At 35.9% G+C, this 25,137-nt stretch overlaps 1 protein-coding gene across 1 annotated transcript in view; it reads right to left on the bottom strand.

Moving 5' to 3' along the window:
* LOC148215919 (neuron navigator 3-like) overlaps positions 1 to 24,269 on the bottom strand; it is a 49,947-nt gene extending 25,678 nt beyond the window's left edge. The window contains exons 1-4 of the mRNA XM_088141504.1: positions 24,258 to 24,269; positions 23,829 to 23,946; positions 23,141 to 23,193; positions 935 to 1,007 (exon numbers count right to left, since the gene is read on the bottom strand). Of these exons, the coding sequence (XP_087997630.1) occupies positions 935 to 1,007; positions 23,141 to 23,193; positions 23,829 to 23,946; positions 24,258 to 24,269 (256 nt within the window). The remainder of the gene's footprint in view (positions 1 to 934; positions 1,008 to 23,140; positions 23,194 to 23,828; positions 23,947 to 24,257) is intronic.
* Positions 24,270 to 25,137: the final 868 nt, after the last annotated feature.

Here is a 25,137-nt window from a genome sequence, read left to right as displayed (position 1 = left end):
ATTAGACTATCATTAAAGCACACACACACACACACACAAATTAGACTATTTTATGATACTTCTTTCTTTTTCAAGAAATGATTTATTTCAGGTTTCTCAAGAAATGAACAATAGCATTTGAATGAGCCTGAAATCTGTAACAATGTCATACTTTTTCATACAAAATGGAAACTACAATTCAAATTTCTGATATCAGTTCAGTCAGATATTAATCCCAAAGCTAATAAATTCCAGGAATTGTTAAATCCAATTTATAGTAGTTACCGGTTAACAGTACTAAGAAACCTTGTACACTATGTTAATTTAATTATTTGAAAATATACAGCATAATGTATTAAATCATTACAAATAGTGGGCAACTCCCCTACAGAAAAGGTATAACTTAACATTTTTGTGATTCTAATTTGCCTTGTGACTGCAAATAATACATGATACAAAGAATAACAAATTTAAACAAACTGACAAAAGTTCTAAAGCATGTGATTACAATTCCAGTGTAACATTAATGCATATAATTGTTAACAGAATCCATGAATGCAATACAGTCATTAGATGAGTGACTTTAAAATGAGATTTGCTGTGGAACTTATAGGCTTATTGACTGTGCTAAATTTCAGTGATTTGCACAGTGCAATACTGTATCATATTCATGCTATGTTCAACGACGTACTTGGAAAGTACACCATATATCTGTTTAGAAATATAGGTAAGAGATTAAATGGACAAAATATACCCAAGGATAAATCAATAATTTAAGTAAATGGACTTGGCTTCCAAATGAAACGTTCATTTTCTTATATAGATACAATTGATTTCAAGAAAATAAAGTAGTAATTCAAATAAAGATCTTTCTCAGGATGGCATGTTGAAAACAGGGTTCATGAACTTTTCAACAGATATTTTACTTTCTCTGTTGGTAGTGTGGTTCTCTTACCTTCAGCAGAAAGACCTTGGACATTTACTCCTCTGGCTGCCAGAAAGCTAAGGCAGACATCAACATTCTCAATCTGCAAAATGAACATGAAATAGTAAAGCAGTTAAAGGCTATTTTACAAGATGAACTTGCTTGCAGCAAATGGGTATGGGGAAAAAACCCAAAATGAATAGTTTACATTCATCACATACTCCCGTTCTTTAGCAAAGTTAACAAGAATGATTACTGCTAATTAGGCAGCTGCTATAAAAGCTTTCATTGTCCATTTTAGTGCTTAAAAACAATTCATAAAGGGTTGATCCAGAATGGCATGCTGACAAATCACCAAGCCACCTACGTACCAGAAAACTGGATTTTGAACACTCAGATAAACAACAATGAAAGTTTCCATACAAACTTGAATACTGTGGTATGTCCTAAATTGTGGGGGACTGACGGCTTCAATGAAAACACATCAACAGAGCAAATAAGTGTGTGTGTGTGTCTGGAATGAGATGTGATTTTGTAAATAAACTCATTTTTAAAACTCTGCATGAAAGAGATCTCTTCAAATTCACCTTAGAGTCAGAATATGTAAGCAAGTTTAATTATTGTTATGGTAACATTTGAGATATATTGTTTTAAATTAGTAATTTTATTTATTTATTTATTTATTTATTTATTTATTTATTTACTTTGATCAATGTATATAGCCACCCAATTCACACAGAAATCAGAGTGGTATACACAAATAAAAACAACATGTAACAACAATCACAACCATTACAAATAATAAAGCATATTCTTTTGAGGCAATTTCAACCAAGAACAATCCAAGAGGGACCATCAAGAGAGACAGTCACAAAATCCTCTAACCATTATCTGGAGGGAAGTCACATCTTTAGAGTCTTTCCCAAGGCAGGAAGGGTCAGGACCATCCAACTATGAGAGGGAATGCTGTTCCATAGAACAGATGCAGCAACAGAAAAAGTGTGTCTCCTGAAATCCACTGCTTAAGCATTGGGATGCTTATTTTGTCTGATCTTATTGGAGTGGACAGGCAGTTGTGCAAATTGCCTGTCCCTGGCCATGAAGGGTTTTATAGGTCACCTTGAATTGACCCCAAAGCATATTGGTAACCAGTACAGTTCTTAAAGTAGAGATGGTATATAAGCATAATTACTTGCATTGCTGAATTTTGGACCAGCTGTAGCTTTCAAGTAGTCTTCAAGGACAGCCTTATGTAATCTGTGTTGCAGTAATCCAGATGAAAGATGACAAAGGTGCGAGGAGTCATAAGTAGGGCCTCCTGATCCAGGGATGGGCACAATTGGCACACAAGATGCTCTCCAAGCCATGACTGCCACCTGCTCTTCAAGCAGGAGCCATGGATCCAAGAGGACCTCCAAATTCCATACTGTGTCTGTAAGGTACCATACCATCCAGAACCAAATATGGAAATTCCCTGGATCTAGGTGGCCCCAAATCTGCAGCCACTCAGTCCTGCTAGGGTTGAGGCTGAGCCTCTCAGTCATTTTATTTCACTCATTGACCAGCAAAACAAAACAGAGGCTGAGCCTCTTTTCTCCCATCCCCATAGCCTTCAGACACTGAGATAGAATCTCAGTGGGATTGCTTAGATAGGCAAAAGTTGAGATGTATAACTGGATATATCATCATAAAGATGCTACCTAGCCCCAGGCCAATAGATGACTTCATCCAGCAGCCTCACGTAGATCTTAAACAGGAGCAGGGAGATATTGGGACTTGACGTATCCCACAGTACAGGAGCCTAGGACTGGATTTCTTCCCCCAACAATACTAACTGAAAATGACTTGGAAGAAGGTGGAAATCCATTGTAACACCATGCCTCCCACTCCCAACTCTCTGAGCTGGCCCAGAAAGATACCATGACTGATGTTATTGAAGGCCACTAAAATCAAGGAGGGCCAGGATGGATGGTTTCTCTGAAAACTAAGGGACCCTCTGGGATCCATCTGCAGAGAGAGGCCACACAGCTGTAATTCAATCTAGGGCCGTTACCACTCTCTCATTCCAAGGCCTCAGTTGAACCAGATGCCAGATCCTCAGGAACTTCCCCAAGTACCCTCTGCAGAGTCTATACACAGGGCAGTAGACATCTTGTCTACCTCATGTGATGTAATCAGAGCCACAAAGAAGTCAGTTATTGGCTGCCTGTTTCAACTGTATATAGGAGTTGACAAGCTGGAAATTAGGACAGTTGAGGCTTTTGATCTCAACTTCAAGTTAAAACTTCAGGAGAGTGGATACTTTTTTTTTTTTTTAATAGGCTGGATTCAACTGAGCTAAAGGGTGCATTTCTTCACCTGGATATGAGATGGTGGAGGGTGGCAGTAACCTCTCAGATCCTTCCAGTCTGTGGCTGGTGCTGAGAGGGAGGTTTTCATGTCTAGTTTAATCCCAGTGAGAACAGATTCAGAACCGGGTATGATGTGAGTAATCTGGCACGTATGGTGAGAGGAGAAGCTGGCTTGTCTCGATCTGAAGTATCATTGAGTGACTGAGCAAAAATGAGTTAAGGACTCTGCTGTACTAGCTAGCTCGGGAGCGGTTTGTTTATATCTGGGAACTGGATGGGATCCTTGGAGAAGGAAGAGTTCAGGGTAGAGTTAGTCTGGTCAGGGGTTATGGGGCAGGCAGTAACATCTTGGTAGTGATGGGCAGAGGAAGATAAGGTAGAAGACAGGAAGCAGGATGCTTTCAAGAAAAGAGTGTCTTATATTGATTGTGCCTTCTAGCTCCCTGGTCTCAACCTCAATGTCTGGTCATCAGATAATCAGTGACCCTGAGCTCAGGCTTTTGCTATTTAATGCCACGTTGGCCTGTAGTAAGTTGCCCTTCATCCTGATCTTACCGTGCCATATATAACTGAGACCTGAATGGGCACAGAAGGGCCAATACTCCTCTTGGAACTGTGCCTACCTGCATTTTGCATATGACATCACTAGGATATAAGTGGGGGAGTGGCTATTCACATCAGAGAGACTCTTGCAACTTTCAGAAGTCTGCAGATAACTGAATGTTAGATCCTGTGTATGAAATTATGTTCCAGGGAATAGATGGGATTACTGCTACTGTACTGGCCTCCTTGCTGCATAATAACTTGAGTTCTTGGTGCTCTCTGAACTTGGTATTATCTGATGATGCTATCATCTAGCCTGGTAATGAAACATCTGCAAGAAAACAACCAAACTCAGAGAACACCAAGAACCCAACAATCCAACTCTGAACTACATATATTCTCTTCTATTGGCATAGTAGCTTCCCTGTCTTAGTTGCTCCATGCTGTGGCTGGGCTGACAGTAGATTTTCTCATATTTATGGTTCTAGGATATTTCAATCCACCTTCCTTCCATGGGCTCAGAGTCTGAAGTGGCTCAGGAGCTCATGATCATTGTGACAACCATGAACCTGACCCAAGTCATTGAGCCCCAACACACATTTAGATCTGTGGGTTGTCTCAGGGCAGTGGTGACATGATCTGGAGTTAGGGAATATCTCTGTTTTTCCCTGTCATGGATGATCTCTCTTTGATTGCTATACAGTTCTCTGAATTCATTTCCCACTACAGGAATGTAGGACCCATTCAGTTGGTCTACCCCAGACATCTTTCCAATAATGTTATAGAGTACATATTCCTTTGGATATTTGTAGAGCATAGTATTAAGCCAACATATATGGAATAGTATTCTTTGAAAAGAGGAATGAAATCATTTTTCTATAATACTTTAAAATATATAAAAAGATAGTATTCAGTGGATATGGTTATCCATTTCATAAAAGAAAGAATTTTAAAATGTCTAGCGGCCTTCCAGGTCTTAAGAACCAGTTGTGCTCATGAAAAAAACTAGGGCCATTTCTCCACTAGTGATTTGGAGTACTTTCTAGTATCACTTAAGCATTGGTGCAGTGATATAAAAATCTGTCCTCTTTATTGTTATCTCAGAACAAGAATAGCTGAGTGATGTTATAAGACACTATAAATCACTAGTGAGGAAATGGTCTACATGGCTTCTAAAAGAAGGGTGACTGATAATGTGAATTTAACATAGAAACAAAGAGATGAGGCATATGGAAAAACTACTGAATATAAAAATAAATGCTCAGTGAATCAAATTGACCCCCACCCAAAAAAAATGGAATGAATGCAGAAGAGTTATTTTGGATTCATGGCCTGCTACAATTGATTATTTGATTTGTTGATTTTTTAGCTGGATAATTTGGGGAGTTTTTAATTCTGCTCTATGCCTCAAGGTTCTAATGATGTAAAATAAATATATTTTAAATCAATAGTCTAAACTGCTCTGAAACGTACTTCATTCTTAAATATCATACTGAATTAGACAAGCTTTAGAACTTATCAGATCTGGGCTGTAAAAATTGAAGTAGTTAATAATCTTTCAAATGCTTTGCACATTTGATTGCTCTTCTGATACTTCTGAGATTTTTATAGACAATACAGAATGTTGCAACTTTGCACATATGGAGAATGCTAATGAGGTTGAGCAACTGTACCTGTTAGAGATATTTTGGGTAGCTGGCTAACTTTGCTTATGCTTAGTTTCCCCATTCTCAAATTATTTAATGTGGTCAGCATATCTCTACTTTTTCTTGTATTGATGGAAGGACAACTTGAGAATTCAGCTCAGAAATCAGCATTCAGAGCTAGCCACCATGATATCAAAAGGATTAAGTGTGTGCTGTGACATCCACAAATACATAAGGGGAAGAGTTTGCATTGCAATGCCATAATGAACATTTCATCACTTGCTTCCCTTGCCTCCCCACAAAAGGACATCCATATCCTATCCCTGCTCTCACTGCCTTAAATATTAAATATTTCAAGTGTTTATTGCAGTAAAAGGTATCCAGCAGAAACACAAAGCATTAATGTCTTCTAGGGAGTCACATACCTTTATTTTCATCCCATTCTGCTCAAAAATGAAGGAGTTTTGATGATTCCCAAGTATAGCTTTAAAAAAAAATCTCAGAATAGATCAAATTGAACTGTCTTGCCTTTAAATCTCAAAGTGAACCTCAAATCAAATCATGCCCTCTTTGAATCTTTAAACTGAACCAGGGCTGAGTCACAGGCCTGTAAAAAAGCAGTCAGGAGCTCAGTGCAATATTCTACATATCTACTCAATAGTAAGTCCACAAATGATGTTGCTCCCCAATAGAAGATTGTAAGCTTATTTACATGAACAAGAAGAATCTTGGTAGAATAGAATAGAATAGAATAGAATAGAATAGAATAGAATAGAATAGAATAGAATAGAATAGAATAGAATAGAATAGAAATGTCATCTTGTCTGGTATTCTGCCTATGGACAGATCTGACATTTTGCCTATGGAAAGGGTATATGAGGCACTATGTTCCTATATTTATTACCTGATACACTAAAATATCTTTTAGTCTTTAAACAAATTTGTGAATTTCACAACTGAGAGTTGTTCAAATAGTGACCACCTATGGTTGATCTTGAGCCCAAAACCAATTTCCAGGACCCATTTCTGAAGGTTTAGTTTAGTCAACTTAGGTGCAAAAATCAGAATCTCCTGCATAAGGTGGTTGTGAAAAGCAACTTCTCCCAGGCTGAAAAACTGAACTCTTCATTCAATTTTCTATGGTGCTGGTTTTAAAGCTGAATGTTCTCCATCAAATCAATGTTTGGTATTATGCGATTTAGGAGAGAGCTATATCCAAAAACATCCATCATTTCAGACAAGTCTTTGATTCTATTTTCAGGGAGACAAACTGGTACAAACTGGTACAAACTGAAGGCCTCTTCGATGGTCTGCTTACACTCATAAGCACATATATAAATTGAACAACAATACTAGTTTGAAAGTAGATGGAACACAGCAGGACATTTCTTGGAAACAGTATCAAGATGCAAAGTAAGAGTGCATTCTTGTCCTAATACTATTGAATTTCTGCATCATTTGAGGCCAATGCACTGGCAAAACTCATATGGAAAATGAAATGTCCTATGTTATGACCTGTGGTTACAACAATAAACTTATTTACTTACTTCAAATGACATTTTTAATGAAATTGCTGTACCTAAGCATCACAGAGCTTTCACCTACTGTGCTTTAATATTTTACCCAGATTGAGGGCAGTTTTAAGATTTCCTAGGCCAAAATACTATACTTTGTGGTAATGGAATAATTGAATCATTGCCTGACATTTTACCACTGTACTTTCTATAGAGACTCACACAATAGTTTAATAATTATTTTATTACATTTTTCTGGATGACTTTAATAATTTATGAACATCATCTTTGGTCCAGCCAAAATCTCATATATTCACTGCAAACAAATTTTCCACTACAGCATGCAGAATTTGCCAGCAATTAATATCTAATTTAAGTTTCTCCCTCCCTTTCCCCACTTTTCTACATATAATTTAACTGGCAGCTCAATCTTTTGTTGTACCAGGATATTAGAAGTTCAAAGGGGTTGTTGTTGTTGTTGTTCAGTTGTTAAGTCATGTCCAACTCTTCGTGACCCCATGAACCATCTTGCGCCAGGCCTTCCTGTCCTTCACTGCCTCCCTGAGTTTGCTCAGTTTCATGCTCATTGCTTCGGTGATGCTATCTAACCATCTCATCCTCTGCCGTCCTCTTCTCCTTTTGCCTTCAGTCTTTCCCAGCATCAGGGTCTTTTCCAAAGAGTCCTCTCTTCGCATTAGGTGACCAAAGTATCTGAGCTTGAGACACTTGAGATACAAAGGGGTAAACTAATTTATTTCATATTTCCTATTACCTTACTGTTTATGTTGGTACATCTTTAATTGTTGTTGTTGTTGTTATTTGGAAATTAAAACAATGAAAATGAATTGAAAGTACAACCTAATTTATACATGGATCTACAACTGGGTCTTCTAGGAAATCTGAATATAGAAATTGAATTCAAAGAGGGGAAAGGTACTTGAGAATGCCTTTATGGTGCTACTGAAAACTAACTTTGTAAAATGAAAGCCTAGAAGCATTTTCCCCAATAGAGCATATAAAAGAAACATTTCCAAACTTGTACCCAAATCTAGTTTTAATACATGGGCTCTTTCTTTAAGAGCTAAGGGAATGTGCCAAGAGTCTAGACAGCTATATTTAAGCAGAAAAGAAGCACACTCAGTTAATGCAGTAAAAATAAACATTTATCAAAGTAGTTCTTCATATAGTATCAACACAGTGTCTGAAGGACTACTATCATCTATCAGATAGGGGTAAAACACCTCTCCAAAGTTTATTTTTTTAAGACGTACAAAATGTAAATAATATGATAGCTAACACTTTAAAATAAATACATTGGTCTATATTTTAATGTTGCTTTTATTTTAAAAAAAACTAGACTAGTTTTCCTGAGCTACAAAGACTGAATTCAAAACAGTTCTACTGCCTGAAAGATCAAAGGATGTCATTTTCATGTTAAATGGTATTTACTTGAAATAATTAAGAACAAACACAGTATTTTACAGTATGTTAAAAACTGTAATGCCATGAATGTGAAATGTATATTTTTATTTACCTGAAGAAATATTTTTTTAAAAAATTCTCAATATAGTTAAGGGCAACCTTGCTGTTTGAACAACTGAATGCAAAGGAAACAAGGACTTTTTAAGCTAGATATTTCTTTGACACATTAGTTAAATATCAAAATAAAATTTCTCCAAGAGATGAGTAGAGTATTCAAACTGGAGTGTAGCCTAAAATACTACAGGAGTCAAGAGATTGATTTTTAAACAGCAACTGTTACACTTCCCCATTATCATAGACCTGCCCCTTCACCATAGACAGACTATGAAAAAGAGAATTATCCCCCTTAATGCATTTTTATTGTGCCTTCAAGTCAGTTTCTGACTCCTGGCAACTGCCTGGACTAGTCCCTGCAGTTTTCTTGGCAAGGTTTTTTGGAAGTAGTTTGCCATTGCCTGCTTCCCAGGGCTGAGAGAGAGCAATTGGCCCAAGGTCACCCAGCTGGTTTCATGCCTAAGGCAGGACTAGGACTCATGGTCTCCTGATTTCTGGCCTGATGCATTAACTTTAGTGTGCATTGAGATAATTTGATTCTAAACTAAAAATAGTAAACTTGTTGAAATTCTTTTACCCCTATCCTTTTCATCTCAATAAATGTTGTTGAAAAAAATATGCAGAAATTGGGCTTGGAAAATACTCTCAGTTCAGGCAGCTGACAAATACAAGCCTGAGAAATACAAGCCCTCAGTCATATTTAAAAAATCAGCTCCAGTTTCAGTTTATGCTACCTCCTCTTTGAAATGAATGGAACTGGCTGACACTGACCACTCACTCATCCTCTTGACCACTCCCGTCTTCCATTATCTTGGTGAAGATGGAGGGTAGCAGGTATTAAGGATAAGAAACAGAAAACTATACCAAATGAAATATCTTTCATAACTTTGACTTATATGCTAATAAACTATATTTAGAATTTGTTGTGAGTAGTACATAATATTACAAGAACTTGGCTTATAAGTCCTCACACATGTTGACTATGCAATTCTACCTATTTTTGCTGAATAAATGAAAGCCAAGAATTGGTGTGGCATAGCAACAAGGAATACAATTCTCAATTTAAATCTTATTTCAACATGAACTTATTCTTTGATCTAAAGCAAATCATTATTGCTTCAGCTTCCACCCTCATTTCCAATAACACTGTATTCTACCAGCTTGTTCTAAGAAACACCACTGAAATGATGTATATGAATCATCTAACACATGAAATATTCAGTGAAAATGCCATTAGAAGATTCAATAAATCACTGGGCAATACATTCTACTTGTCATTTTTTACTTTCATCCCTATTCAGTTTTTTTTTTTAAACTTTCAAATCTACCATTTGCAAAACTTGCAATGTATACATAAACATTGTTTTAATTACCTTCTTCTTGCTTTGGCAAACCACAACTATTCTTTGAACTCAAACCTCGACAGCCCCAAACACTTTTTATTCAAACTTTTAAACAGATGAAAATAATTTAAAATTTGCAGTTGCATAAGTTCCATTATATTTTAGCTAGATTCCAAGTCCTCAATACTGCTTCAAGTCAGAATTGGAATAGCTTTCTGAAATCAATGTTTATCTAGCAAATTATGGGGTTAATGTAATATGGGGTAAGGTTTGACTTCTTACAATGCTGCTTAGCAATATTGCCTCTCAGATTAGGAATTAGAGTAAGCAAATAACAAAAACATTTTCTGAAATCTCAGTGAATCCAGTAATAATTTGATGTATTTCTTTTTTTTTTTTTCAAATTAGTCTGCTAAATCAAAAATAAAAAGTACAAGTCACTAAACTCAGAAATTAGGAATTTATTTCTGAGAAAATATTGCATGTTGAAGGTAGATTTGTCTTTTTGGAACTTGAATACTGAAATCTATATTCGCTTTACTGCAAGCAAACTAAAGTTAAGCTTGAACTTTTTAGTTAGTTTAAACTATAAAACCCATAATGCAAGTGTCAGCAAAATAAATGTTTCAAGAAATACTTATTTTGCAATTATAGTACTGCAAATGCTATAGCTCATGCAACATTAGAAGTATAATCCTCTGGGCATCTATTTAGAAACAAGTCCAAATTCAAGAGGCTTTACTTGCAGCCGTAAAGTACAAAAAGCTTCAACAGTGTGAATAATATATCCGTATCTGTATCTATATATGAAAACCTCTACAGGAGCTCTATCTAAAGTGACTGTCTGAAACTATCTAAAATAATGGCTGTTCACCACTAACACTGAAAACAATAGTTTTTTCCGTGCAAATAAAATATCATAAAAAGGACATTGTTGTTATGAGAGCCTAATAGCATTAAGAGAAACAATATCAATAAATCTGTATACTTGATCAATTGCTATGCCGATATACACACACATACATACATAGACATATATGCACAACCATACATACATAGACATATATGCATCCATAAATACAAATTCTGATAAGTTTATTGTTGATTTTATGCATTAGCATTGGTTGAGAGTTCAGGATGCCTCCAACTTTTGAGTAAAAGAGTTGTACATTTAAACGGTTGAATGTAAAAGTTGTATATTTAAAAGACCAAATAGAAGAAAGGTGGCACAGCAATCTTGTGAAGGTAACCTGAATGGCGATCAGGGGAATGCAATGATGAATTCTGCAGATGCACCCATGAATATATAGAAAAAAGCCAGAATAAAAATAATAAATATATTAGCATATTTTGGTCAGATATTGTCCAGTTTGTAAGTAGTGATCTTTCTATTCTGACAATATAAATCTTGGTAATAGGCATCAGAAAAATATACACAAAGTCTTCCTTTGGTTTTTCCATGTCTATATGCTTGAGCCATATTCAAGGTGGTCAATAAATTCATTGCTTTAATATTTTACAAATGGAAACCATTAAATGAAATGAGGGGATGGAAATTAATGTTGTATGATTTTCAGCTAACAGATTTACATGAATAATTCACTTGCGAATAGAAATTCTACTGGCTTGTCTTTAAAATGCCTATTATCATTGATCTTGGTAATTTTCTTAGTAAAAGTAACTTTCATCCCCATTCTCTGGCAGATATCACTTTTCCTTCTTCCAAACATAATTAATTATAGAATGCACATATGATAATTAATATTGAGTAATAAAACCATCATTGCCTGACAGCACTCCCCTTTGTCTTTCTTCTTCTCCTTTTGTTTTCATGACTGTGCTTATGGGTTTGTTTGATTTGTTAGTTAAACTAAATATGAAATTATTCTTCTAATGGTTAGGGATTCCATAATTGCTAACAGACCAACTAATGCAGGTACACTGAGCATAATTCATAACAAACTATAAAATCACTTTTGCAATTATTTATGAGAGTGAAATAAATCATTTTGAAATTACTTCTTGGAATTTGGGATGTCAGAAGGCACCACCCTCCATTATAATATAGGAGTTCAATTGCAAAGTGCAAATGGGTGGGTGAGGGGGAAGAAGAAAAAGAAATATTAGTGTTGTTATACTTGCCCTTATAAAGAGGAGCTTGTAAAAAGATCCTGAATAAGATTAACTGCATAATTGATTCTGATGATGCTGAAAGTTAATAAGAATACTAGAAGCAAGGAACACATGTGATTCTAAAAATTAGTGTTGCGAATTCAAGCCAGCATTGGATTCCAAAAGATAAAATGTAAAGCCCTTTTCAGATTGTAGCTGAACTTTTTAACAATTAACAAAGGAAGAAAGAATTATTTTCTAAGGCTTTCATCAATGCTGATACCTCTTTTGCTCTTCCTGTTTCAAGAATCAAAATGACTAGCTTCCTCAAACAGAAGATACTCTCCTATAGGAAACCAGACTAAGGAAATAACTAACTAATGTATGTAATGAAAACAGAAGTTATTTTTAATCTATTATAATAATTTGCAATTTGCAAATTGTAATTATTAAAGCAAGAGTGTGTGTCTCAAGATGAGTTATTAATTTGGTGAGACTCTTACAGAGATTAAAAAAAAGGCTATGATTATAATCCTCCTGATTCCATACAATAGGCTACTTCACTGACTTATCTATATTGATCTAAAATCCAAATTGGAAAAGATAAAACACAATGGCCCTGCAAATAATATGCCATCAATTCAGCAACTTCCAAGTGCAAAATGAGAACCTTTGAGTAGAGCTACTCAAAAGGAAGCTCCATTTAAGGCACAGCCTTCCCCAACTTTTCACCTTTCAGAGACAGTGGACTATGACTCCCATCTTCCCCAACAAATATGTCATTTCTGGCTGGGAATGGAGTTATAGTTCAAGACAACTAGAAACCAAAAAGCCTGAGGGAGTCTAGTGCATTGGATTGCATATTTATATTAATGCACATGCACTTCTATGCATATGCATTAGAGACAAAACTCACATGTCACACCAAACTCAAGCATTTATCATTTATGGACCAAAAATAACCCCCCTAGAATGACAACTGTCAAACTCTGCTTAACAAAAATTTAACTAGGCATCCTCAGCAAGGTATTTTTCTGACAGAAGCAACAAGTGAAAATAAACTGTTGCTATTTGTTTGTTTGTTTGTTTGTTTGTCAAACTGATAAGGCTGCCTGACTCCTGAAGAGCTGTGTACTGTGTTGTTGTACAACAGTAAAAACATCAAAAGACAATATTACAAAGGAAAAATGAAAAAATGGAGCCCAGGCTAATATTAACCTCTCCTTAAAAAACCCAACTGTTTTGCTTGAATAGAAACTGTCTTTTTTGTTTATTTGTTTGGGTGTTTTCAGTAAAATCAAATATATAAAAATTTCTAAAACTTACCAGTGTTTAAAATAGAGTAAAAAAAGTGTAAACTTTATTCTGTTTAGCAAAACCAACTCAAACAATCTAGATATGTCTTTTATTAACTTAGTCCTTACTACCAGTTTCAATGAGCTACACAACATTGTTCTTTACCCCACAGTGGTAACCCCATAGGATACATTGGGCAGAGAGAGATGGCCTAGGCAGCCACTGATCTCCAAAGTACCATGAAGATTTAAAACAGAGTGTCTCAGTCTAAGGTGAGATAGTCTGTGCATCTTAATCACTACATTATACTATTATTTTATGCCACTTTTTACCTTGGGGGGGGAAAAAACCTAGAGTGGTAGAAGAAGAAGAAGAAGAAGAAGAAGAAGAAGAAGAAGAAGAAGAAGAAGAAGAAGAAGAAGAAGAAGAAGAAGAAGAAGAAGAAGAAGGAGGAGGAGGAGGAGGAGGAGGAGGAGGAGGAGGAGGAGGAGGAGGAGGAGGAGGAGGAGGAGGAGGAGGAGGAGGGGGGGGCAAAAGAAAGCAAAGATAGTACCAATAGTTATAGGCACCTTAGGTACAATCCCAAAACATCTGGAGCACCACTTGAACACCATAAGCATTGACAAAATCACCATCAGTCAATTGCAAAAGGCAGCTTTACTTGGAACAGCTTACATCCTGTTACTATATCTTTAACACCATCAAACGGCAACATCTGCCTATTCCAGGTCCTTGGGAAGGACTTGATAGGTGGATAAAAATGCCAAATCCAGTCTAAACATCTGGCTGTGTGACCAACCATAACAACAACAACAAATAACAAATAATAAAACCACCTATCCTCAAACAAAATATTTAAAATGCAAGTATTAAAACAAAGTTTATTTTAAAAAGGCAATGTAAAAGGGACTTTAGGGCTAGAGCAGATGTCACCCAGTTATGTTTATACTATGGAGATCATGATCATTTTATATTATGGTTGCTGCTAAACCCCACCTTCCAAAGTATCAGTCCTGTAATTGTCAGCCTATCCCAGTGCAGGGATTCTGTTTCTTTCAATAGTCAACTGTAATCTGGCTCCAAGGATAAGAAATATGAAGCAAGGTGTCTGTTAATTCATGAAAAAGGCAGGAAGCAGTGGCCCTAGATTTAAACTTCTGTGGATAGAAAAAAGGACTTTACTTTCATGTTTACAGACAAGAATCAACTGCTTTATGTGGTTTCATTCTATCATGCAGTAACAACTCTTGTCTAACTATGCTGTGTCAAGTATCTTGAACAGCTTTTGCCAAGATTCAGCCAGCTAAAGAAGGAAGAATGACAATCCTTGTTATACTCATTTGGATTTAATTTGTAGTTAGGCTCATAGTTAAAATATCCTTCCTTTTGCTACTGAGATTGCTTTCTTTGAACTTCATGTCTGCTTTGCTATGAAATGAAGCACTGGCTTCTCACCATGGTGGTAGTGGAAGGAACCAATTTATAGCTGTTATTTGAGGAGGACAGAAAGTACCAATGTAATCTTGGCTGTTGGTGTGGTTTGGAGCTCTCACTACAGAAATCCATTGGTTCCCGGGAGCCAGGTTTGGGAGCAGAACCAATGGGAAGAACTTACCCTAATTGATCTTTTTGTTTTATAATCATTTATTTCATTTTACTGCAATATTTCTGCCATACTTTACAATAAAGACACTTGAATAGGATAATTTGGGGCTATGGAGCATGGCTTAAAGAACTCAGCTTAGCTGCCTGACACACAGGGGAAAGGACAGGCCACAATATTTGAGTCTGCCATTCTAGGCATGAGTTTCTTTCTGCTTCCATCAGCGGCCTGGGATGCTGCTGCCTTCATTCAAACTGTCCAATGAAGGGGCTCTTTAGATCTAAGCCAAAGTAAAGCTTGATGAGCTGTAACCAATAAAATCTGTGGCTGTTTGTAAACCACTTGAATTTATGTGGACTTATAGTTACTGCACCCTATCTTCCATACTGCCGTCAAAAAAAAAGTTCTTTTTTCTCCCAGCTTGCTAGGAAAGGCAGACATATGGATTTGATTAATTCCACATAGTATTCTTTAAAATCTTTACAACAGTGGAAGATCCATTGACTGCAGAGGTTCCTTTGTCAGGAAGTGTTTGCAGAATTACAACAGTACCATCCAACTTTAATTCTGACTAATATTGTAAACCAACTATCTAAAACAGTGAATACAATCCGCAAGTAGCTAGTTCCTTTTTGAGCTTTTGACATAGCTGTGGCTACAGATATGCTGGCTTTCATTTTAGAGAGCTTTTATAGCTCTCTGAGGTTAAGAGATGGCTTGGCTATTCCACTGAATATAAGAAGCTACTTCACAGTGAGTCATACTGTTGCTGCATCTAGCTAAGTGTGCCATCTATAATGAATGGCAGAACCTCATCAGAGTTTCAGACAAGTTCTTTTTATTTTTCCTGGTCAAAATCCTAGCACATAAAGAAGGGGAAAGAGTGGGGGGGGAGGAAGAGATCATTAAGTACTTTGATTGTTTGCCTGCTTCTGAAGTCTAGGAGAGAGATAAATATTTTAATTATATGACATTAAATTAAACATTCTTCTAAAGAATGTAGCGTACATCTTTGGATTGTCGCATACTAGAAAGTGGGTGGGAATAATATGTCTTCAAATAGATTCAACAGTGAGCATCCTTGGACAGTTGCTTGACCCATCACTGAGAGTTGCCCAATCTCCCCTTCACAAGCATTACAGATCAGTACTTCAGATAGTCTCCTGATGTCAGCCTTGCAAGGTAGACCAGACAGGAAACACAGCCAGATGAGCTAATTCTACTTTATTGTAAGGTTACATTAACATAATCTTGCAAGTCTGAAAGTATATCTCTCCCCTTGTCCCCTATACAGCCCAAAAAAACTAGAGGGTTCCTTCTGAGCCTCTTTCTCACCCACATCACTGCTGCAGGCCGAGTTGCCTTTTATCTTACCGTTTCCTTGGTTGTATCTCTTTGCCCTATCTCCCAAGATCATTCCCACAATCCATTATATCTGTTGATGCGAGTCAAATGTCTTCAACAGAACTTTTTCCTGGCATCCAGAAATTAAAATGGTGACTAGTCCCAGTTAGTTGGCAGTTCTCAGAGAGTTGCTACACCATTACTTTCAAGTAAACCTGACAGGGCTGTTGAGAAGAGGCTATTTTGCTAAGAAGTTCATTAACCTCAGATTTGCCTTTGTGTAAAGCAGTACACTATGGAATGCGTAACAAAAAAAGTAACATTTTGTGCAAAGTATGAGGATGAAACTATACTCAGCTTTCCACATTAACAGAATTTTTGATGCTTTATGCTAAGACTGCTGCCACTTGCCAATTTCCAGAACCTTAATTTTTTTCCAAATGGAACAAATCTGCATAGGTCACTCTTCGCTTAGATGAATTGGAATACAAAATCTAAGATTTCCCAACCAGCACCGAAATCAAATGCACCAGCTGAAAATTTGGGGACTGGGATTCAACATGTTTAGAGAGCTGTAGGTTGGGAAAGGCTGTACTGAATTATATTTTCCTCTTATCATTTATGTAACAGCTAAATGTTTGTTTCACCAGCATCTCATTTACTGAACAATTTCATCCAGTTATAGTTTCCACTTGGTTCTGTATCTTTCCTTTAGTCAAACACAGTGAAGAAGACGATGCTTTTTTTGATGCTATTTTGAACAGTGAGAGGCATTCTCAGCATTCTTGTATCTTTAGCTTGCTAGCATTTTTCCCTTAAAAAGATAATCTAAATATACCATTCTGAGGCTAACATATTTTTCTAATCCTGTTATATTGACAAAAATGTATTTATTCCTGCAGCAACAGGTGTTCCTAGAGTATTTCCAACATTTTATATTTACTACTTCAGTGAACTTTGAATATTATTTAATGTAGTACCAACAGCAGCAAAAACTGTAATTGTATTTATTTTTCCAACACTGGATACCCTTTTAATTAACTATCAGTACCAACTAAGATTGGCAATAAATCTCATATTCTGTAATGACAATCAGTTTAATGCATCCTGCATCCAAATCTGTCTGCTGTAATTGAGGAATGTATAATAAATATAATTATTTATTAGATTTCCATCTCAATTTTCTACTAAAAATATTTCTCAAGAATCTACTCATCCATGATGAACTTCTGCAGATGTTGTGTCAATTCTTAGCACTTTAAATAAGTGAGTGAAAATACATTATTATACACATATTGAGGAAAGTGTAGTCTCGGTGTTGTATGTGTGTGTTGATGTAACAGTTTCTACAGACTGGAAACAGATTTTTAATTCAAATCCTATGCATCGAAATGAATCTGAACATATTACCTCTAGGTATTATAATCTTTTTCAGATGACTAAACACATGCAATAAACAGATGGAAAGAAAAGTCAGTCCAAGTTTCTAATGAAGGTGCACTTTTTGGCCACGCTTATGATGTTTACAATTTCATCTGAAACATGAAAGCGGCAAGAACTGACATACAATACTACATAGGGATTTCTATAAGACCCAGACCCTGTGTAGGGCATGTTGAGATCAGGAGTAAAACTGAAAGGAGAGATTGCACTGCTTTTTTCATATCCGGTATATGGAAAGAGTAGCCTTGTGGTGAAATGTGGTAAAATTCAGATACTTTGGAATTACCACATCAAGAATGCTGGCTGGGTATACAGGGAGTTTAAGAGAGTTGAACTACTTCAACCATATCTGAAGGACACCAGATGGGAGAAGACTGATAGAAGTTTCATCTGAAAAAGCTTTGTAGATGGATGGTACTGTTGCCTAGAAAAAGCTAAGAGAGAAGCAGCAGTTTTGAACTGAATTAATAAGGTTTCAGAGATGTTAACTTTTGAATTATTTAATCTATAATTTGGTTGGAAATTCAGAGGATCAAATTAATTAATATAAGCATTTAGTTTAAAAAGTAGCATTAGTTGGCTTTGCTATTCTCATTCAGCGAGAAGCATTTTAATATAGAGACCTCTGTGTGGATATAGGGTATGTTTTGGCAATTCTGTTGTTGAACAAAAATTAACACTCTTCAGAAACACTTCATCAGTATCAGAGGTCAGCTTGAAATCTGGCCATTGCATGCTTTAATCTGCAGAGCTTTGAAGATGTGGCTTTTCTGAAGCTAAATGTTTCCTTTTAAAAACAAAGTGTTCTGAGGATGACTAACCTTGACAATATTCCTTTAATAAGAAGCAGACTCACTGCATAAAGGCCACATCACATTATTAAGTATTTCCAGATTCGAAAATATTTCACCAAAAATGTTAATTGCTGACTTTTTAAACCAAAAAAGTATAATAATAATAATAATAATAATAATAATAATAATAACAACAACAACAACAATAATAAACATCATCATCATCATCATCATCACTGTATATCATTTTGGTATCATAGTTGCCAGCCAGCAACCTGTTCTTATATACAAAGGTATGAGAACTGAAAGGAAGGGGTTATCATAATGAATCCAAAGATGCAAAAAGTGAAAAATGTACCTAAAGCTAATTTTTTATGAAAGCATTTATAGAACTAGTCTTATTTCTGATCTAAGGTAGCAGCAAATAGAAAGTGAAAGATGCTGGGGATGTAGCTGTACAACGTTTGGAAGGCCATCGGTTCCATAATAACATAAGAAGAATCCTACTGGAATAGCCAACAATCTATCTAGTCCAGTATTCTTTATCCCACAATACTCAACCAGATGGATTCAGGAGGCTTGTAAACATGATAAAAAGATTTATACACTGTTGTTCCTTGGCACCTGGTATTCAACACATGCCACTTGTGATTCTGGAGGTAGCAAAAAGATCACCAAGACTGCCAGTAGAACTGCAACATTGTGAGAGGGAAAAATCTGTATCTTCCTTTTCCTGCTGTCTATTATGTATCCCCCTATCCATTTTGTAAGTTAAAAATTACAGATGCTATAGTCTTTCCCAGTGGGTAAGCTGCTCTATCACCCAAATTGTTTGGGTTGCTTTTGGGGGGTGTTCTTTTCAGCTCTACAATATGTAGAGAGGGATACAATATGTACAGTATTGAATACAATATTCAAGTGCAGTGGTTAAAACTATACACATTAATTCCAAATGTGATCTCACCTTAGACATCATAATATTGGCTGCTTCACTGTTAGTTCCCTTTCACTATTTCCAAACATGGAATTTCATGGCAGCTAGACATTGGGCAATTTTCCTTGAGTTATCTAACATGACTCCAACATATTCTGAATAGTTCCTTCTCCCTCTCCCCGACTGCATTTAAAATGTTGATGTTCATTGTTCTACTTTGGAGATATCCTTTTGGGAATCTTCCTTGGAAATCCCCCTTCTTTTTTAAATTTTACTATCTTAAATTGTTTAGTGTAATAATTAAATTTGGACACTTCTCTCCTCACCCTGAATTACATATAGTTTCAAAAACAGTTTTAAAAGCAGCAATCCATTTATGGTTTTCCTTGTGGACTTCAAACATTTCTCCAATTTGAAAATTGTTCATTTTTTTCTACTGTACGTTTCCTATTCTTAGCTAATTTCCAAACTATGAAAACAATTTTCCTTTTATTCCTTTGGATTTCTGAAACTCCAAGTTCACAATATCTCTTGGATCATTCCTCTCTGTATGCTTGTGGATATCCTCAAAAATATATAGATTAGTAAGATAAGATTTACCACTGCAAAAGCCATGTTAGTTTCTTTTCAGCAAGACTCATTCTTCTACTGAATGTGCTTCTCTGTTTTTCTCTTTAATGATACTTTAATGTCTATTCAAATGAACATTAAGCTAGTTGTCCTATAATTTCTTAAATTGCAGTATCTATCTATCATCTACCTAACTTTCTGTGTATCTATCTATCTATCTTTGCATCCATCCATTCCTCCATCCAACATTTTTCAGCTGCCATCTTCATCTACAATAAAACTTCTAGTGACTTTTCCTGGCTATGGAGAATGTAATTGGGATTCCAAGCCTGAGGATTTCTAACAAGAAAGTGAATCTTTTCTCCACCAAGGAAAAAGGCCCTCCTCTTCAGGCTGCATGCAAAAGTTACCACATTTTATTGAGGATGCTGGGACTTGAAAAAGAATAGTGTGTGCCTATTCCTAATAAAGAAAAAGGCTCATGGAAGCATTATTCTCATACATTCTCTTAGAAAATGGTAGCATAACATTCCCCTGTGTTTCTGCAGCGTCAAGTAAAGCTACTGGGAAAACTTAAGCAAGGGAAGAAGAAAGTAGCAGATGCTGTTCATAGGCCCACAGTAGCACAGCCCAATTTGCTCTGCTTAAAGCAAGGGAGCCAATCTGTCTCCCTGATCCTGATGTCAAGCAGTTCATCAGAGATACGTACACTTGAAATAGTCTATGGGTTTCCTGCTGTTATTCTTCCTCCTTTCAACTTTTAAACAGTTCTAAAGTTGTGTGACAGTATTTGGGTTTTCTAGGTCATTTTCTACCCTTTATACATTGATTTGATAGTATTAGATTCATTAATTTACATGTGTAAGATTCTATGCAACAGCAAGATTAAAATCCTTAGTAATTTTCCCGTTTCTCAGCTCCATGAATAGCTGGTCTGAAGCAGTTTTTTCTCATATCAGAAAATATGCTTGTGATGAGAATAACATTTTCAGTCAAAGAGATGATCACCTTTTACTTGTCTCACTGCTTCTCCTTGCTTCAAGGTCAGTCTCCTAAGAAAACATTTTTCCACTACCATATGGATTTCCTGGCTTGGAATTTTGACCCACAATGATGGTGTGACTGAACTCATTCCTCCTAAAATATGCACAGTGATCTTTTTGACCTTATTGACCAATAGAGACTAACATTTCCTTCCTTTATATTTCAAATTAGGGAATTTAACAAATGTATGTACGTATGTATGTATATTCCTAATGCTGAGTGCTTTAATTCATCTATTTTGGCTTTGAGGATTTTAGGAGTTATGTGACAGTCTTTTCCAACACATCTGGAAAAGGCCAGATTGGGAAATGATGATCTACATATTTTATTACGTTCATATATACTTTATTTATATATGTCATAATTATATCCAACTTCTCCTTCAAGGAACTGAGAGTGGCTCTCATTTTATCCTCACAAGAACTCTGTAAGATAAATTGGTCTAATGGATATTGACTGATTCAAGGTTATCCAGTGGCATCATAGCTCATTAGTAATTGTAATCCAGATCTATAGAAAAGCAATTTAAGGAATAGAATCATAATGGGGAAGAAATTGACCTTTTTAATGCAGAAGTCTTTAAGAAGTCTTAAAAATCCGCTTTTTCCTCATCAGGAACAACAATATCATATCACATTTAAGATGTTTTATGCCCAGCATATTTATATATGCTTTTCTTTTAAGAGTTGATGGTGATGTACATAGCAGCAACAACCTTGTACAGTAGCATGGGCTGACAGTGAGTGATTGTCCAAAGTCACCCAGTGAGCCTCTGTAGCTAACAGTGACTTGAAGCTGGGTCTCTCCAATCCTATCCCTAAACCTTAACCACTCCATAAAACTGGCTCTTTATTTGCAGGGATCATATTTCATTTTCAAAAAACCAAAGGTTTGTCATTTTCTCCAGATACCAGGAAGTATTGCATAAAGCTTGTGCAGTGGGACAGGGACTCAAAATTTCATGATACTTGAGATTACAGCAATTTTACCTCCCACTTCCACCCAAAATTTCTCACAATCACATGTAGGCATTCTGAAATCTCTCATTCTTATTTGTGAAAAGTCCAACATCTCATGAAATTTGCACTCTTGCCAACATTCAGCTGTTTTTATTTTTAATTTGGCTTATTAATAGTAGTAGCTGCTAACGACATCTACTGGCAAGATATTATTGAACTCTGATGTAATACAGTGTTAGTGTAGGAGCAAAAGCTATTTTGTAAGATTCTTTGAAAACAATTAAAGAGACAGAAAAAGCAAGGTTGCAAAAAGTATTTGAATTACTAATCTCTTTTTAAAAAAGAAGATAACATCTACTGTTGAGTTTGCTTTAGCAAGCAACTTACTTGCAGTGAAGAGTTAATTTTAGCATTTCCAGTTTCCTGTGTCAGAATGAATGTTAGCAGGCTCCTTTCTCAAATATCTATCAGAGTTATCACCTAAACAATAGTGGTTAACATGTGAAATATCCCTATGCTCCTAAGCAATTAAAATTGATCAATAGCCGCCTAAAACAAAAACACACAACAAACAACAGCAACAATAGAAAGTGTATTAGCTGAAGGAACTGAGAGAAGAAAAACTCCAAGCATAATTTCCACTATGGATTTTCTAAATTGCCAGACACATTAGTAATTTAAAAATATTACAAAAATTAAATCTAATTTCTGGATGGTAGAAATTTTCCTTGGAATATAAACTGTCTTTCAATGCATTCTTTTAGGTTCATTTTCTTCCAGCAGGAATAGCACGTGATTCAAAAAATGCTGCTGCAGTCAGGCTATTTCACTGGACTATATTGTGGACAAGCAGAAAGACTATTTATATTCATTAAAAGTTGGCAAACCCCATATGTCAAACCAGTAGTCCAGACACAAAGACTCCACTTAAAATTGGTTCTGCCATTTGCTGTTTTAAAGGCAGCTCTGGAATGAAATTATCTGTGTAAATCTGAAGGACACGGATATTTAGGAAAGAAGAACATTGATAATTAATCTACTTGCAAGCATCAATGGCGTTTCTTCCTTAAGTTCTTGATATCCCCTAACCCAATTTCTGATATGTATCTCCTAGTAGTACACATCCAATAAAATGCAAATGTGAAACTATATCACTATACTATAATACAAATATATATACAAACACATACATATTTATTCTTACCATTTGAGATTGGCTTCGAGGACAACCATTGATATCTTCAACTTTCTCATTTGCTAAAAGAAAGCAGTAAAGTTTTTTTTAAAAAAAATCTGAGAGTAGGCAACAACACAAGAAAAGAGAAAGCAAATAGGCACACAAGTATTTTGCACACACTGAACTTTGCTCTCAGCACGCTGAAATGTACAATAACAGTCTTTCTTGTTAGCGGCAGTTCCTTCCCTCATGCAAAGGGGAAGTGCAGAGAACGTTGTTGCTAATTCTCCAGCCCCTGCCAAATGACTGCTGACATGAAATCTTCCACAATTGTTTTTGTGGGATCAAGATACAGTTTCAAGTCATCTCAGAAAGTATAAACCACTCCAGTTAATAAAATGCACACATTGGAGACATATGTCTTAATGAAGCATTCATTTTAGTCTGCCAAGTGTGTGAAACACAGTCCTTGGACTATAAAGGGGATGAACCACATACAAATAGATTCAGACAAACTCTTTTCAAAATTTCTGAAAATTTAAAAAATCAGGAAGTTTCTGTTTCTGTAAATGAGTATAGAGAGAGAAATAAAGAGACTGAATCACAGCTGCCTATCTAATGTTCATCTACAGTTAACTTTGTTTTAGTTTTGTTGTATTTTGTATCCTAACCCAGAAGTCAGCTGTCAAATTGTGGCTAAACACATGGGACTTACCAATAATCTGGATGATTTCTGCTAGTAGAACTCCATCTGCAATGTCCTGTTGCAAATCCTTGATCAGCCGCTTGTGGCCAGATTTTGCTAGATAATGATTAGCCCAGTCAGTGTAAATCTGCAGAGTAGAGAGAGGGATAACAGGAAGAGAATGAGAGACAATAAAATTTATAAAGACTTATGCTGGTTTACATGTGAGTAGAGCTCTAAAGCACATTCCAATTTAAGGAGTCAGAAAAAAATAAAACTTGAAAGGTTTTTTTTTTTTTTTTAAATCAGCCTCTGTGCCATTTTCTGCATACTGACCTTGAATGAATCATTTTATTACACAATGAAACATCACTATCATTGTGATCAGGGAAAAAGTCCCTTCAGGACTGCCAAGAAAGTTCTTGTCAAAAATCACTTTCAGTCTGATCTGAGACTTACACTGAAAACCATGTCGATGTGTTTGCTACTAAAGTAACACTGGATGTGATGTTTTTACTTGCTTCATTTTGTTTCTTGTGTGTAATTCTATAAAAGCCACGTGCAAACAGTTCTACCACCATTTTCTAGGAAAACAAACATTTTATACATATCCAATATACATATCACATAACTTGGCCTAGCAACCTACCTACCTATAAGTAACCATTTTTTGACTCACTATTCCTCAGAAAATAAAGTGGAGTAAAGGAAAACAAATAAATCCACTGAACTTGTTAAAAATTAAAACTACATATTGTAAAATTACAAACATGAAAACCATAAAGTAGGAGCATGACAACAAAGACAGAAACATGCTAAATGACACAGCAGCATAAGTTCAGCCAAAAGTCTTGGCAAATAGCTCTTTAGCTGACACCAAAAGCTAACTAAACTTGGTGCCAACTGTAATGGGATTACACCAGCTAGAATTTAGCAGTAAGGCAACCTGGAGAAGTGCCCTGGGAGAGGAGAGAAGTCTTTAAATTAATTGCTTTCTTCCCCCTCAAAATAAACTAGGAAGTCATCAGTACCCACACACTTTATAATCATTGAAAAGATAGCTGGACAGGAAAGTGAGAAATTCTTTTCATTCTCTGAGTTCATGGATTACAGACTAGTGGACACTGCTTAAATGAAATCCAGGCTTAATAAGAAATATACAAATATGTTTTGTAGGTCTATGTACAATTGCCTGTTTAAATAAAATTATGTTCAAGCAATAGGTCAAAGTCAAATCCCAACAATCATGTTTTCCTGAGCATTCAAGCCCCCTTTTTCAAACCAGCAAGATATTTGCATCATATAGCCATCTCCAAATTCCAAAGAACATTAACTTTAG

This window comes from Python bivittatus, unplaced genomic scaffold (genome assembly GCF_059951505.1).
Source record: "Python bivittatus isolate LINGU-HERP-01145 unplaced genomic scaffold, Pbiv_v1 ctg000330_np1212, whole genome shotgun sequence".
Taxonomy (NCBI): Eukaryota; Metazoa; Chordata; class Lepidosauria; order Squamata; family Pythonidae; genus Python; species Python bivittatus.
Note: the sequence above shows the minus strand (reverse complement) of the source record. Positions and strands in the feature narration are given on the sequence as shown.